This window comes from Abrus precatorius, unplaced genomic scaffold (assembly GCF_003935025.1).
Source record: "Abrus precatorius isolate BTA unplaced genomic scaffold, Abrus_2018 Scaffold9, whole genome shotgun sequence".
NCBI classification, from domain to species: domain Eukaryota; kingdom Viridiplantae; phylum Streptophyta; class Magnoliopsida; order Fabales; family Fabaceae; genus Abrus; species Abrus precatorius.
Genome location: NW_020874439.1, coordinates 598,245 through 614,316, shown reverse-complemented (window position 1 = coordinate 614,316; position 16,072 = coordinate 598,245). Strand labels below are relative to the sequence as shown.

General features: G+C 27.8%; 1 protein-coding gene across 1 annotated transcript; it reads left to right on the top strand.

The window, feature by feature from the left end:
• The first annotated feature begins 11,182 nt into the window (after positions 1-11,182).
• Positions 11,183-15,773, top strand: LOC113851614 (ras-related protein RABA5b-like). The gene is made up of 2 exons (XM_027482143.1): positions 11,183-11,763; positions 15,062-15,773. The coding sequence occupies exons 1-2, from the start codon at positions 11,430-11,432 to the stop codon at positions 15,376-15,378; spliced, it is 651 nt and encodes a 216-aa protein (XP_027337944.1). The 5' UTR covers positions 11,183-11,429; the 3' UTR covers positions 15,379-15,773.
• The last annotated feature ends 299 nt before the right edge of the window (positions 15,774-16,072 follow it).

The window sequence follows — 16,072 nt, the reverse complement described above, 5'->3', positions numbered from 1 at the left end:
AATCAGTAGCTACCAAAAGAAGGGGTTTCGATTTTTTGCACCTTGTTTTGGTCTTGCAGTTATTTAACTAATATATATATATATATATATATATATATATATATATATAATTTTTTATTAATTATAAAGAATCTCTTATTTAGATTTCTATTTTATAATTATATATATATATATGTCCAATCTTTAATGGTGGTGGAACCAACCAAGGTAAAGTTAGGTAGAGCCCAACTGAACGAAGTAAGACATTCTCGGGTAGTTATATAAAATATGTTTAAAAATAATTTTTTAAACATATTTTATATAACTATAAATAAACCCCTAAACATATTTTATATAATTATAAATAAATCATCTTCTCTTTCTTCTCCAACTGTCCCACCTCCGTCTAAAGTGATATATTAATCTAAAACAGTTGATGAATTTGAAAGGGCTTGGGATTATCTAGCCCAGCATTTTTGTAATAAGAAATAACGAAATAACATGAAGAACGAGAGCATTGGGCTCCAGTGTACTCCAAGGACACATTTTTTGGCTGGAATATTTGATTATGAAAAGGGTGAATACGTGGTTCTGTTGTTCCCCTTTCTAAGGGTCATGTACACCAACAAACTTCTTTGAAAGAATTTTTTGATATTTATGAATTAGTTCAGCAAAAAAAGCATAGAACTGAAGTTCTTGATGATTTTGAGTCATGCAATCAGAGCCCACTACTGAAGACAAGATGCTACTCTGAGTTGCAGCTCTATAAATTGTAAGAGATTCTAGGCATTTTTAATGTATGTTTCATGTCAGAGAAAAAAAAAACCAATTCAGTGGAAAGTTTTCATTCTCAAAATCAAAACTTGACAAGGAAAACACAACTTCGTTGGTGAATTTAACCCACATGAGCACAATAACAGCTAAGAACCCTGGCCATAAAAATAAGAGCACCAATTTAATTCAATACTCCACAATGGCTCTTTTTTACGGCGAAAGAGGCTCTTCACAGTCGAAAGAGGAAGAATATTTATTTGTAATCATAGAATTATTTATAAATATTAATTTTAAATAACAAAATATGATTAAATTAAATGACTTAATATATAAGAATATTGAGATGATTTTTTTTTAGACTAAATTTTAGCAAAAATATTTATAAGGACTTATCACAAAAATACTCAATATTTATAAAAACTAAAATCATAATAAAACCTAATAATAATAACCAATACAAAATATGATAAAAAAGAATTGTTTGGAATAGAAGATCAATTTAGAAGTTACATCTAAGCATGCACGATACTAGGGAAGTAGAATTCATCTTCTATTATCAAATTTAAAGATGAGTCCTTTAGGCCTTTTAAATAAGTAAACATATTATCTTTTCACATTTTAATAAAAAAGATATTATATATAAAAATGACATCAAAAACATAATATTGCATGTTTTCACGATTACTATGCTTGTTTGATTTTAGTCTCTCAATTTTAGATTGCACAATTTTAGTTCCTATTTTCTTAATTTATCAAATTTCATCTTTTCGTTGAATTACTGTCCAAATTTAACGAAACTTTTCTTCATCCTGCTATTTCACTCCGGCGCATAACATGTTGTTGGTTGAGCACGATTAGGGTCACCTAAAATATAGTAACAAGTGTGCTGCTGATGAGCACGCTCTCTCTAAAGAGTTTGTTTAGTAAGCACTGAGCATCTTTGTCAATAAAAGCATACTTGGCTAATTCATTTACTAATTTCCCTCATTTTTTGCTTTTTTATGCAATTTTTCTTCTTGATTTAATCTAATTTTACTATGTTGCAATCTCTCCACTTTCTACTATAAAATAAAGATAGCCTTAGCTAATCCAAGAGATAAAACATCTATTATAATAATAAAATCAGATAAAATCTCATAGATAAAATGATACTTTATCAAGAAGAAGACAGTACAAAGTTATAGAATCTAATAAATCAAAAGACACATGACTAAAAGACTTAACAAAACAATTGCACTTTTAAAGTCAATGTGTCATGAAAGAAACCTTCTAAAGAGAAAAATATAATACGTTGTAAATAAAAGTTTTGTTTGTTTCTAATACAAAGAGTTTAAGATTATAAGAAACATTTGAAAAGTGTTTTAAGATTATTAATGGGCTGTAATGTGTTTTCAAAAGACATCAGATTGGAAGTCCTTATACAAACATAGATACACTCCCTTTGATAATTTTCAATATCAAGAACTATTCCATTTTCAACAATTGCTACATGTACATAGAAGTACCAAGTTTTTCTTAGTAGTAAATAGATACATAATTTAGTCAATACTTAGTTAATTTTTAACTTATTGTAGCAACTAGGGCCATAACAAAAGCAAAAAACAGATAAAATGGAGTTGCCACCAAGATTTTAAAGAAGTATGAAAAACTTTAAAAAATAGTATACTTAAACAAATTCAAGTTCGAGAGTCTATTTATATATGTATAATGTGTCAGCACTCTACGGCATCCTTAAATAGTTATCCTAATTGTGAAAAAATAAAGTATTTATTTCATTATTAAGAGTTATTTATTGTAAGTATTAATAGTTTTAAAAATTTATTGCTTTAAAAAAAGAAGAGAAATGTTTTTAAAATAGTTAGGCCTAGAAAATAAGTTTTGATCTCCGCATTTTGAGTTTTATAATATTGATTAGTTTTAAATGAAATTTTTTTTTAAAAGATATTTGTTTGAGAAATTAAAAATTAGAACCTCATTGAAAGGAATTATAAAAAACTTAAAACCAAAACCTTTCTGACATGTATTTAAAAAATGAAAGAAAATTATTGAAAGATATTAAAATAATTTAGACAAAGGTATTTTTTCTTTTATTTTTTAAATAAGATGAAAATTTTAATTTTAAAATTGTATAATTTATTATTATTTTTAGATAAACAAAAATAAGAAAATATTTAGTATTTAAAAATAAAAATAAAATTTAGAGTAATTCAAATAACAAGATACTAAATAGTGTAATTAAACTAGTACTTTTATCATTATATAACGTGTAAATAATACAGTAGTCTATACATTATTATTATTATTATTATTATTATAAATTATCACACGATTAAAAATATTATAACAATTTATTTATTTATTTTATTTAAAAATAAAAATATTAGAGTTTATAATTAAATATATTTATTTAAATTTAAAAACTGTAAACAATAATTTTATAACTAAAGGTATTCATTTGAATTTTAAAAGAAAGTATAGAAATATTTATTTTGAGAAAAACAAACAAAAACATCTAAGTGCTTAATTTTATAATGAGAAAATAATTAAGTAATTTATATATCATAATTATTAGTTATTTTATAATTTTTTCAAAAAAAAAATTTTGATTTAAAAAATATAAGAAAATATTTAATTTTTTAAAATAAAATATAGAATAATTCACATGCATAGGGTACTAGATGCTAAATTGGTACTTTTATGAAATAAAATGTATACATTGTTATTATAAATTATTGTAAAAATTAAAGGGAATTAATTATGAAAAATATAAAATATAAAAAAATTTGAGATATTTATTTGAAATTTTACTTAAAAATAAACTTGTTTATTTTATTTTGTTCTTAAAGTATGAGAAAAATTCACATGTTTGAATTTATAACATGAAAATGATAGAGTAATCTATACACAATTATAATAAGTTATGTCCATATTTTTTTTATTTTATATCATCAAACATTTAATAAATTTGTAAAATAAAATAACATAGTTAAAGAAGTAGTTTAAGAACAAGGAAAGGAACAAATTTAATGCAATAATTCAAACTATATAAGTTAAGATATTAAGCTAATTTCTTCTTGCATGGCCTATAATACTACAAGAATTTTATGGAATACAGACAGATTTACAAATAGATTTTTAAAAACAAATATTATCATATGTAAAGTTACCAATAGATTAGATTGTAACTTGGTGGATACTCTTCTACAGTGCATACCAATTGAACACATAATAAAGATATATATATATATATATATATATATATATATAATAAGATAATGATGTTAGTACTCATATGAAATAAATTTTGTAAATATCTTACCAAGTGGATCATCCCATCTCAAACTTACAAGTGCTCTCGAGGATGCCTTGGTCTGTGACTGGTGCCTAGACGAAGATGCAACAGTAGTAGGATCCCTTGCTTGCGTGTTGTGTAGAGAGGGATAGTATGCCAGATGTAGTCGGTGGTGCAGGTTATGAAACTTACTGTGTTGGAAGGGGAGGAGGCACATACTCAGGGTTAGGTGTCGTGATGTATTGCTTCTGCCCCTAGTCTGAGAGGTTTGCACAACCAAGATGCTTGAGTAACACATTTTTTACCTTTACCTCTACCTATCATATCTAATAAAATAAATATTTTATTTCACTTTGTTAGAGAAAGATTCGAAGGAGATTGAGAAAAGGTGAGAGAGCAAAAATCATGTTGTATGTTTCTTTACAAAGTTAGTTTCAAGTCAATCTAGAAAAAATAATTACATGCACTAGTCCTCTACATTCATAAAACTAGACATTAAAACATGGATTCAGATCACCTTAATTCTAATATTAGGAGCAAAGTGAAAAGCATATTAATGTCTAGGAAGTAGCATACAAATATCCTTAAAAAAATTGTAAGACTATGTTCTTGATATTAGTCTGCGAATGTTAGTAATTTTAAGAAGATTTTTCAACAATCAAAGTCAATGAAGCTTGAGAAACATTGAAGAAGTGTTAGTGGAAAAAAGATTAAGAAGGTGTGGGTCTAGTCATTGCAAAAGTAGTATAAGTTACTTTTAAGGGAGAATGCTGAGATTTTTTTTTTCACTAGGGTGTTGAGGTTCACTAACATTATGAAAAGGTACGGTAAAAAAAGTCATTGATCAAACAATTATAGAATATGTTCTATTCATTCGAACACGCTGATTTGATTACATTATAGTCATTATAGAGGATTTTAATAATATCAATTAAGATTAATCCATTAAACATGAAAGGGAAGAAATGTAAATGAAAGGAAGACTCAGTAAAGATAGATGGTCTTCCAATCAAGATTAGTCCACTAAACATGATGAGAGTAAATAAAAGAGATATTCAATACTTAATTTTCTAGAAATAAGGGCGTTATGCTCATAAATGTTGCATGACAAAGGAAAGTAGAAAATAGTAGTGAAAATAATGAAGCTCATATGGTTCAAGATAACTTAGAATTTGATATTGTGTTATTAATAATGATAACTAGTAATTGAACCTCTCAATCAGAGGTTTAGTAGTTCAATATTAGGCATTTAAATCATATAAATGACAAGTGAGTTTATTATTTGTTAGAAAATATAATTCTGATCAATATTCATTCATTTTCTTATTTTTTATTTCACAGTCCTAAAATCATTCTAAATTGCATTTTCTTATAACTTCACAACATACATATTCTACAATTTCTACAAACATAAACAATCCCACAACAAACAATTTGAAGAATGACCTCTTCACCTATCCCCTAGTCATGCGATCTCCAATTCTACAATTCTATCCTAAAAATTGTAAGTCTCAATCCTACATACATTATAAGATATCAACAAAATAAAAATAAAAATTAAACTAATAAAAAGTTAAAGTATAATACTACCAAAAATACAATGGTACAAATTGTATTCAAAATGGAGGCTACAGCCATCAACACTAAGTTAAAAACCAAAGACACTAGAGAGAGAGAGATGGGAGAGAGAGAAAGAAATGACAAACTGAAGAAGGACAAAACACACTTATGTTTATATTCTGCATGTTGTAGACAAATTTTTCCATTTGTAAATGTATTAAAGAATCAAAGCATTTCATTAATTGAATTACAAACAAATTTTATCATTTATAACTGCATTAAAGAAATGCAACATTTCATTAATCAAATTATAGATGAGAAAATCAGTCTATAACGAGGTTTATCAAATGACAAACTTATGTTTAATATTACAGAAAAAGTTTATTATCTATAATTTATGCCTTAATTTCAATGTACAAACTAATTAATTTGTTTCTATTTTTTTTCAATATTTTACTTGTTTTTAACTCTATCTGTAAAACCTATCGATAATTTAGTTTTTTATTGTTTTTAAATTTTCTACCTGTGCATGTTACGCGTCAAATGATATGTATTTATTATAACAATTACAAACAAATTTATAGATGAATTTACCCTAAAATAAAAAAATTACAAATTTAAGATATACTATTTATAAATTCATCTATAATATTAGTGGATTTGTTACCATTTGTAAAATTCATGTGTATTCCACATGTTTGTAGTGGTGAAGAGCGAATTTAAAGGATAAACTAACTTTTAATAGAGGGAAAGAATCTTCATACACTAGTGTAAGTCTAAAACTTTTGTATTCGATTTGAGTCTTTTATTTAACTTACATCTAACAGTTAACAAAGTAATAAATTATAATCCGTTAGATATAAGTTAAATAAAAGACTCAGATCGAGTGTAAGAGTTTTTAAACTTACACTAGTATAAGAAGATCCTGTCTCTTTAACAAATTAAGATTCATGAGAGAATTTAAAATATAAATAACATTGGTGATCATAATTAACAATGATAAAAGTTGATCAATTTAATTTGCTTATTCATTAAGATTACTAAGTATCTATAATTTAATTTAGGCCCCATAAAAATTATCAAAGCAACTTTTTTTAGACTTCACAATCATCATATTTCCTTTTACTTGGGCTAATGCCAATTCTATTGCCAAACTATTGAATTAAGATGGCTTATATTAGCCAAAACTTAGATAAAGAAACAAGATTTTATATAGACTATGATTCAAGCATGACATTAAAGGTATGAACAAACTTAAAGAGGGCTTACTTTCTAAAATTTTAATCTAGACTTTTATTATTCTTATTACAATTATAAATAGTATTTGGATTATAATGGTTGATGCATGAATTGGAATGAGATATCTATACTAGATTTTTCAAAGCAAATGTATCAAAATATATATGTTTTGAAAATTTTTAACGATAACAATCCAATACCCATATAAGCATAATAGTGGAGGAAAAAATTACATATGAAATAAAAATATAACACCAATTAAATAAGGTTTAAGAATTTTTACTTAACAATCATCTTCTCCTAATTTAGGCACAATTGTGCACAATTATATTTTGAAAAATTTATAATTTCACCCATAAATTGTTTGAGTCTTGAGTAGAAGTTATTGTAATTTTATTTGTTATATTTCAATTTGATACTTATTTAGGTTTTATTGATAAACCTAATTAGAATACTACCTAACACCAAGACTTTTTACCTAGTTTCCTTAAAAGATGAAAAGTCTATATTTTGAGGTGTTGTTATAACTTATTTTCATATACTTGATCCTTATTTGATCATAGCTTTGTATTAATTTACTCATTAATTGATGTAGTTTGGCATGAATTAATCACCAACAAATTAAGGAAATATTTTAATCACAATTGGAGAAAGTTTGATAAAAAGCAAAGTCATGCAAACAAGAAGCACTACTTTGCTTAACAGTCACCTAAAAGTGCTTCATGACTATGCATAACTATACTGAAGGGTATGCATAGTCGTGCTTCTTTCCTTGTGTAGGTAATTTGAAGATTTTTTAGAGTTGAAGAACCCTATTTAAGGACAATTAGGGCTACAACTTACAAACACAGCTAACTTTTGACAATTTTTGAAGCCATTTGGGAGTGAAGATCATTGGTGAAGATATATAATGCCTTTTCAAAGTATGACTATATGAGCAAGTGATAAAGAGCATTTTTTTGGGACAAAATCTCCATTCTTATCTCTTTTTTCTTAAGATTCCTTTAGTTTGCATTACTTTTTGAATGAATATAAATTTTTTTACAATTATTTTTCCTTCTTACTTTATTATAAGTAGCTAAATCCATAATTAGAAATATGGTAGATCTTTTGCATACTTTATGTGATCTTTATTTTTAATGACAATTGCAATTTCCTTTTTAGATTAATTTTTGCCTTATTATGTTTATATTTATATGTTTGGAATTGACTATTCTTAACATATCATAATTGATTGCATTGTAAGAGATTGTACCAATATAATTAATGGAACTATAGAATAAAATAAAACAAGTAATTAAGTGAACTAAATTTAGTTTTTTTTAATTATTATTAAATTAACAAATTTATAAGCTCTTTATGTCTTATCTTTTTGTTTTGCATGACTATTGGGAGTAATAACTTAAGAAAAATAATGCTAATATTGTATGATTACTAAGTGTTAGTAATTTTAGTATAAATGATTGATAATCATAAAAAAACTAACATTGGAGTTAAACTAAAAATAAATATAAAGAGATACAAATGTAAAATTATGTTCACTTTGAATAATTTTTTATTAGAAATTGCGTTAATTTCTTAATTTTTTTATTGTTTTATTTTATTATGCACTATTTGGATTCAAGTAATTAAATTACAATATTTTTGGTAGTTAAAAATAATTTATGTAAAACAATATTTTGGTAACTAAATTTAAAAACTCGTTTATTATTTTTCGATCAGTATAGATGCCAACGAATAATAGACCATTTTTTGAAAAAAAGGTGTGTAGATGCGATAGTGGAGGTTGACAATTATAAGTTCAATTTAAGGAAGCAGTGTGCAAAGGATGGATTATACAACGTGCTAACAATTTACAAGGTGCAAGACTATGGTGTGATGCTAATAATTATTTGAAAAAGACAAGAGAGAGGAAGTTCATTAATGCACTTAATAATCCAGAATGGCTTGGGAAAGGATTGCAGACTTGGTTGCCTTGTATATCAATACCAATGACAAGAGAGAGGAAGAAAGACATGAATGCATCAATACCAGAATTGTGAAATGTGATTGTGGGTGAAGAGGTGCTGGTGAGCGACGTGAGAGAGAGTGTGTGCAGGTGCATGAAAATACAATTGCGGTTGGTTAGAGTGTTGGGAAAAAGGTTAAAAGAAAAGGAAAATTTGTTATAAAAAATTATTATTTTTGAATATTTTATTGTTGAATTATATTTTTTGGTTTAAAAAATAATTTTCTTTATTATTTTTGTGTATTTTGGTTTAGCTTTTAAAAACTATTATTTATTTTAATTTTAGTATTCTAAAATCATTTCAAAATATTTCACATATTTTCTTTAAAATATTATTTTCAATTTTGAATTATTATTATTATTTTAGTGTTGGAATTATTTTTATTTAGATGATTGAATTTCGTATGTTAAGTGTATTTACACGTATTATATATATATAATTTTTAGATTATTGATTTTAAACTTAATTGTGATTAAGCAAAAATATAGTTGGACAAAATTGAGTACTCATATTTATCATTTATGACTAAATGATAAATGTTATTATTATTTATAAATAATTTCACAATATCGTCATTTGGACTGTGACTTTCATCTATCATTAAGAAATTATGCTTAAATCAAATTTAAACATGTTATATAAGATCATATAAAGTAAGGATTTAATCAAGCAATCATTATAACTAGTCAAGATAAAATTTAATACATAATCACACATTTTCAGTTTATAAATTTAATCCTTTATTTAGAGTGCTCATAGTGTTAAAAGTTAACTAATTCTTTAAGAGTTTAACATCTCTTCAAATGTAGGAGATGTTCTCATATACAGAGATTTCTCTTTTTTGCATTTACCTTCTTAATTTATAATTTTCTCCTTTACCTTGCTTGTGGTCAAAGTTGATGTGAGTTGTGAAATTAGTGGGTACCTCTTCCTTTCTTTCAAGTGTTTCTATGTGCTTGAAGTTTAATGTTTAAGGGTCAAGGATTAAAAAAAAGCGAGTCCTTTGGTAATTTTAGAATTATTAAGAAAATATTGATCTTTTGGAGAGGTGGGAATGTGTGGGTTATTCAAGAGTGTTTAAGAAATTGTTTTGAAATTGAGTGGTAAAAGAAATGTTGGGTAGTGGGGATGTGTGAGTTATTCAAGGCTTCTTAGAAAAAAAAAATCATGGATTATAAATAGGTTTTGCCACCTAAAATTCTCATTGATTTTTTTTTTTCCCATTTTAGTTTATTTCTAGGTAGGCTTATCCTTGTATCCCCTAAATGTTTGCATAATGGTTTATCTCATTTTGGATGTTTGAACATTGACTTAGATTTGATTTATACGAAAATTGACTATTCTTTTTCATGAATTTTATTTCATTTTTCAATTGCATTTTGTCTTGTCTTAAAGATCTCTATTTTGTTTATTCTTTTTTTTTGGTAGCCTATTTTTCAAGTGAGATTTCTTATTTTTCATAGGTAACTTTTATACATCAATATTAATTTATTGTCGAAGTCACTCTTGCCTAACTTATCTCAGGTTTATGCGTACTTATTTTTTCTTGTTTATTCCATTGAATTTTTATTTTTATTTTATCTTCTTCAATAATAGTTTTTATCCCATTTGACTTGCAATTTTCCCTTCCCTAGTCACATGTTCAACTAAATCTTAATTTTTAAACTAATTGTTTATCTTTGATTCTAGTTTGATTTATACTTTTCTACTAATAACTGAATTTTAGTTTACATCACTATTGCAATATCATAGTCTTATTCTTTAAGACTTATGATTTTACTTTAATCACAGTAATTTGTAAAACATGATTGAAACAAGATAATGAATTTCAATCATTAAGATTTTACTAAGTTTATTAAGTTATTGTCAAGATCATAAATTTAGCAAAAATATTTATAAAAATTTCGTAAACTAAAATTTATGTATATTAACGGTAAATAAAAAATTACACGTTTCTAAATAAATTACAAATATTAACTGAAATTCATTGTAAGTTAAGTTATCCTAATTTAATGCTAATAAAATTTACGTGTGCAATGGTCCGAACACATTCTAAATAAATAATATAATAAATAAGTATTATGAAAGATTCAATTAAAAATTAAGAATAAAAAATAATAAAATGATAAAATTATAAGAGATTAAAAATTAAGTTAAGTCTAAAATAAAAATAAAGGGTCCCATGCAACTAAGAACCGGATCATATGTAAAAGAATCAAATGGCCAAAAAGAAGAGGTCACTCTCTCTTTCTTTTTCTCCTTAAAAATCTTGCTTTATTTCTTTCATTTTCAGTCAATAAAGCCGTGTAAACAGGTCAAGCCCTTTTTGGGCACACCCACGAAGTTGCAAGCAAATTTCACCAAAGGTCACAAAAAACCCGCCACTAATCACGCAACATGCCCCCAAAATCAAATGAAACCCCCTAACTAAACCTCACACTATAACACCATCAACATTACTCACTTCACGTTCTTCTCCCATCCACACACACACACACTCCTTCCTTTCATACGTGACACCCACACCTCTCTCCAACCTATAATAACCCATTCCAATCCCAAAGCAACACAGAGCCATGGATGAGAACGGTGAAGCGAGCGAAGAGTACCTCTTCAAGATAGTGCTGATTGGGGACTCAGCAGTCGGGAAATCGAACCTGCTGTCACGGTTCGCGCGGAACGAGTTCGATAGCAACTCGAAGGCAACGATTGGGGTTGAGTTTCAAACGCAGGTTGTGGACATCGATGGCAAGGAAGTTAAGGCTCAGATCTGGGACACTGCTGGCCAAGAACGTTTTCGAGCTGTTACTTCTGCGTATTATAGAGGCGCTGTTGGTGCACTCGTCGTTTACGATATTAGTCGGAGATGCACCTTTGATAGCATCAAGAGGTGGCTTGATGAACTCACTAGTTAGTCTTCTCACTACTCACTCTCCATTTCTGTTTTTTTTTTTTTTTTTTCCTTTTTATGGTGCAAAAATAAAAGAATAATTAATACTAGAAGAAAAGAGTGATCTGTTATGTTAGACCTGTTGATGCAAATTTTGCTTACGGTTGTGAATGTGTGTTGTATTGATCTAATTAGGTCTTTGCAATTCGTGATAAAATTTGTTGGTATGGTTTTAGAATTAGAAGGTTTGGGTATGGGATTAGGTTTTAGAAGCGAAAGAGAGGAAAGAGTATTTTTTTTTTATTTTTAAAAATAAAATAATAAAATGATATATTATAATAAATTGATTTTTCATTTACTTAGAAAATAATTAAATTAATGTAAAAAGAGGTATATAAGGGTGGTCATGGTAGTATTGAATGATGAAATTATGCTTTAAGGTCGTGAGTGTGTGCTTTTATAAGTTTAATTAGTTTTGAGATTCGTGATACGAGGACTAATTTAACGGTAGAATACACATCTAAGATATATTTGGGCGATTAAATGAGAAATTGGGTTCTGCGATTGTAATTTTAGTATTCAAGACCATTTTGACTAGGAGTTGGACTGATTGCTCGGTCTTATTGGTAAATGAATCTTGAAAGTTATACTTAAGGTCCTTGAATGTGTGTTCTGTCAGGCTAATTACGCTATGAGATTCGTGATCTCGGAAGAATACGCATTGAAGGACCATTTTGACGATTGAATGTGAATTTGAGGACTGGAATTGTAATTTTGCCGATTAGAGACTAACAAGGAAAATACTTCTCCCTTAAATTAAAAATAACTTATTTCTTCAAGTTTTAGAGTAGTTGAACGAGAGTAGTTTCATAAGTTAATTTTAACTTATAAAATTTTTGGGTTTTAAGCATCTACAAATATAAAGTTTTTATGAAAAAAGTAAACAGTTATTGTATTAAAGTTATAAAAATACAATAAATAATTCTTTTTCTAATAAATTTTTACTACTATTAGCTGCTTATCTTCAGCCCTAAAGCTTTAGGACTGAAGTTAACAAAACTAAAAATTTTTATTAATTTTTTATATTATTTTTCTTCTCTTATACACACTTATCTCCAAGTTCACTTCAACAAGCCTATATCATTTATGATTAATTTGACTAAATTCTCATTCTATTCCCCTTTTATAGTATTTTATACCCTTTAGTTTTGGATTTGAGTAAGTTAATTTTTAGGAAGTGGGCTTATTAGTTTTTAGTTTCACATTTGATGGATTTGGTGTTTTAGGTTATGCCCCCTTTTGCCCTGTTGTTCTGACCCAGCATGATTTTGTTAATGTAGGCTTGTTTTGGTTTGATTTTTTTATTTTTCCTTGGATGGGCTTTTTGTTGGAGGAAAGGAAATATGACATTTGAATTTCAAGTGAATAGGATCATTATATTAGGAAGGAAATTAAAGAATGGAATCAGAGTTAGATTTGCTGTTTTGTTTTTATGAACTATGGATCTTTGCAGTAGGAGAGAGAAAAAAAAAAATCTCTACAGTTCATTTTATTTTTATAATTTTAAAAATTTTATAAAATAAAAAAAAAAAATGAACCATTGGATGATGAATGCAAGAATTTTGAATGCAGAGGATCCGGATCTGTTTTATGCTGTCTCTGCAATTACTAGAAGCAGTTTAGACATTGGTAATTGGATAGTTGAGTCGTCTTCTTTTTTGCAACTGATATTATATTCACATGGTTCCGGGTTATAAATTATGAATGAAGGATGCCTGTGATTGTGATCTGGAACGGAATAAAATCTTTTATGGGGACCCTGTGGGAATCTCTATCGTGTATAATCAATCTTGTAGAACTAAATTGGAAGAAGGGTGTTAAACTGTTTGAGGTTCAGCTTTGAATGGGTAAATAATGTGCCTAATCTGCTCGTGTAAAGTGATTTATTAATTTGATTAAGGTAACCTTGATTTGATGTAGGATATATTGGGAGGAAATATCTACAAGGTTTTGTTTCCTATAGGATATGAATAGGAATTTCCCCATTAGCGACCTAAAATATGGAAATCATTGAGGATTAATAATGGCTTTGATTCTTGTCTATTTGAGGATGAGGGACACTATGATCGCTGGGTATCTTTTTTATAATTGCTGTCTGGACTTAAATATACTACCATATTTGATAAAAGTTACATGTTCCCACTTTGGACGAGATGCATGGCTTCCTTGAATTATCAACATCCTTTGCTTAAGTTTCATCGTCGTTGTGAATACTGAGAGATTAATATTAGCGACAAAAATACTCTTCTAGAGAACTCACAAATTTCTTTATAAACAGGATGAAGTACTTTTCATGATTAAAATCTGCTACCATCATGACTGTTGCCTGACTGTATTGTATAGATGGAATTGCCATGTTTTCATAATTTTTACTTCTGAACTATACGAACTACTTAAATAAAATTCATTTTCGTGATCTTGTGTAAAATCTACCTGACAATTTTCAGGGAGCATGTATTTTCAATGTTTTTTATTGACTGAAATCTTTTTCTGCCAGCCTCAATGACACTGTCAGTTTGTCAGAACTTAGAACCTACCTTATGAAATATAGATATATTTGAGCATCAAATTTAGTATATTGTTTTAATTCTGTAATTGTTTAACTTTTGGTATATTAGAGTCAAATAAGAGTTCATCCTCCATAAATACATGCGCTATATCCTTAGTTCTCGAGAAATTAGTCATGAAATAAGTCCTTTAATTAAGCAAAAGTATCATCATACTGGTCCCTTGTTTTAGGCTTTTCCCCCTTTATCTCTACGGAAAAAAAACAATTGGTCCTTTGTCTCCTTACTAATTTGATGATATGTTGCACCACTGATGGTATAAATTAATGACTTTTGCATTATTGAGGGAATAAATTGATGTGAAAAATATTTAAAAGACTAAAGCGATGCACCTTTCATTATCGGTACACTAACTTGATGACAAAATTCTTTATTACTAGAGCGATGATTCTTGTATTCTTGGAGAACGATTTCAGTCAAAAACATTTGGACGAGGTAGTGTATGTTTGGAAACACATTGGAAATTTGTAAATGTAGATTTAATTCTAAAACTAAAACTAGGAGCATTGAAATAAACAGGAATTCATAGGCATTTAAACACAAACCCAAGCAAACTGGTAAGCTTTTAAAACTTGCATCGTTTTCCTTTGTAATACTATCATTGAGGTGCCTCAAAGCTTTTTATTTAGATGTCTGCTTTCCATAAAACTTTGTTTCGAGAATTTTAATCTTTGCATAAATTAACCTGCAGCTCAAAATGATAGCACCATAGCAAGAATGTTAGTGGGAAATAAGTGTGACTTGGAGAATATTAGAGAGGTGAGCACAGAAGAGGGCAAAAGTCTCGCAGAAGCAGAAGGTTTGTTCTTTATGGAGACATCTGCACTGGATTCTACCAATGTCCAAACAGCTTTTGAGATTGTTATCCGAGAGATTTACAACAATATCAGCCGTAAAGTCTTAAACTCTGATTCTTATAAGGCTGAGTTGTCTGTAAATCGAGTAAGCCTGGTTAATGGTGCAGGATCAAAGCAAAGTCAGCTCAGTCTTTCTTGTTGTTCTCGATAAGCTTTTTACCTTGACTTGGATTGGATACTTCTTTGGATCTGTCAAGAATAGATTTTTCTTCTTTTTCCAACGTTATAATGGCTACTGTTTTTTTTCTTGCCTTTATTTTTGTGTTTTCTTTTTCATTTTGTCCTCCAATTTCAAGTTCTTGGGACCCTTATCCCACTCTGCCTGGAAGAAAAAAGGAAAGGCAATTGCTTTACTTTTCTATGAATATTTTTAGTAGTATGTTCAAATATCACGCATTTGGCGCTTCTGATAGGTAGGCGTTCTGTGCTTAAATATATTCCTTATTTGTTGAATACTGCAACACTTTGATGACAGGATTTTTGGATTTTTTGGTTTACAAAATTCATAAGGACATGCCAACTTAAATAGGATGGCAAAGATATTTGCAATTGGTATTTTTTATTTTATTTTTTAAGGTTTGACACTTTATTTGGGTTAAGGTGAGATAGTATTATAAAAGGTGACAAGGTTCTCAACCAGCTTTAATGCAATTATGTTTTTAAAATGCAAAATCACTCTTTAAACTAATACTCGACCAGCTCCGTATACTTTTCAATATCCATTAGGGGAGTGGTGGGAGCGACAAGATTACTTGTCTCCTTTTTGTGTCTCCTTTGTTTCTTAAATTAAAAGATAGCACCTGGTTACGAAAATTTCTTCTTTTAAATAGAAATACTCGATCTTA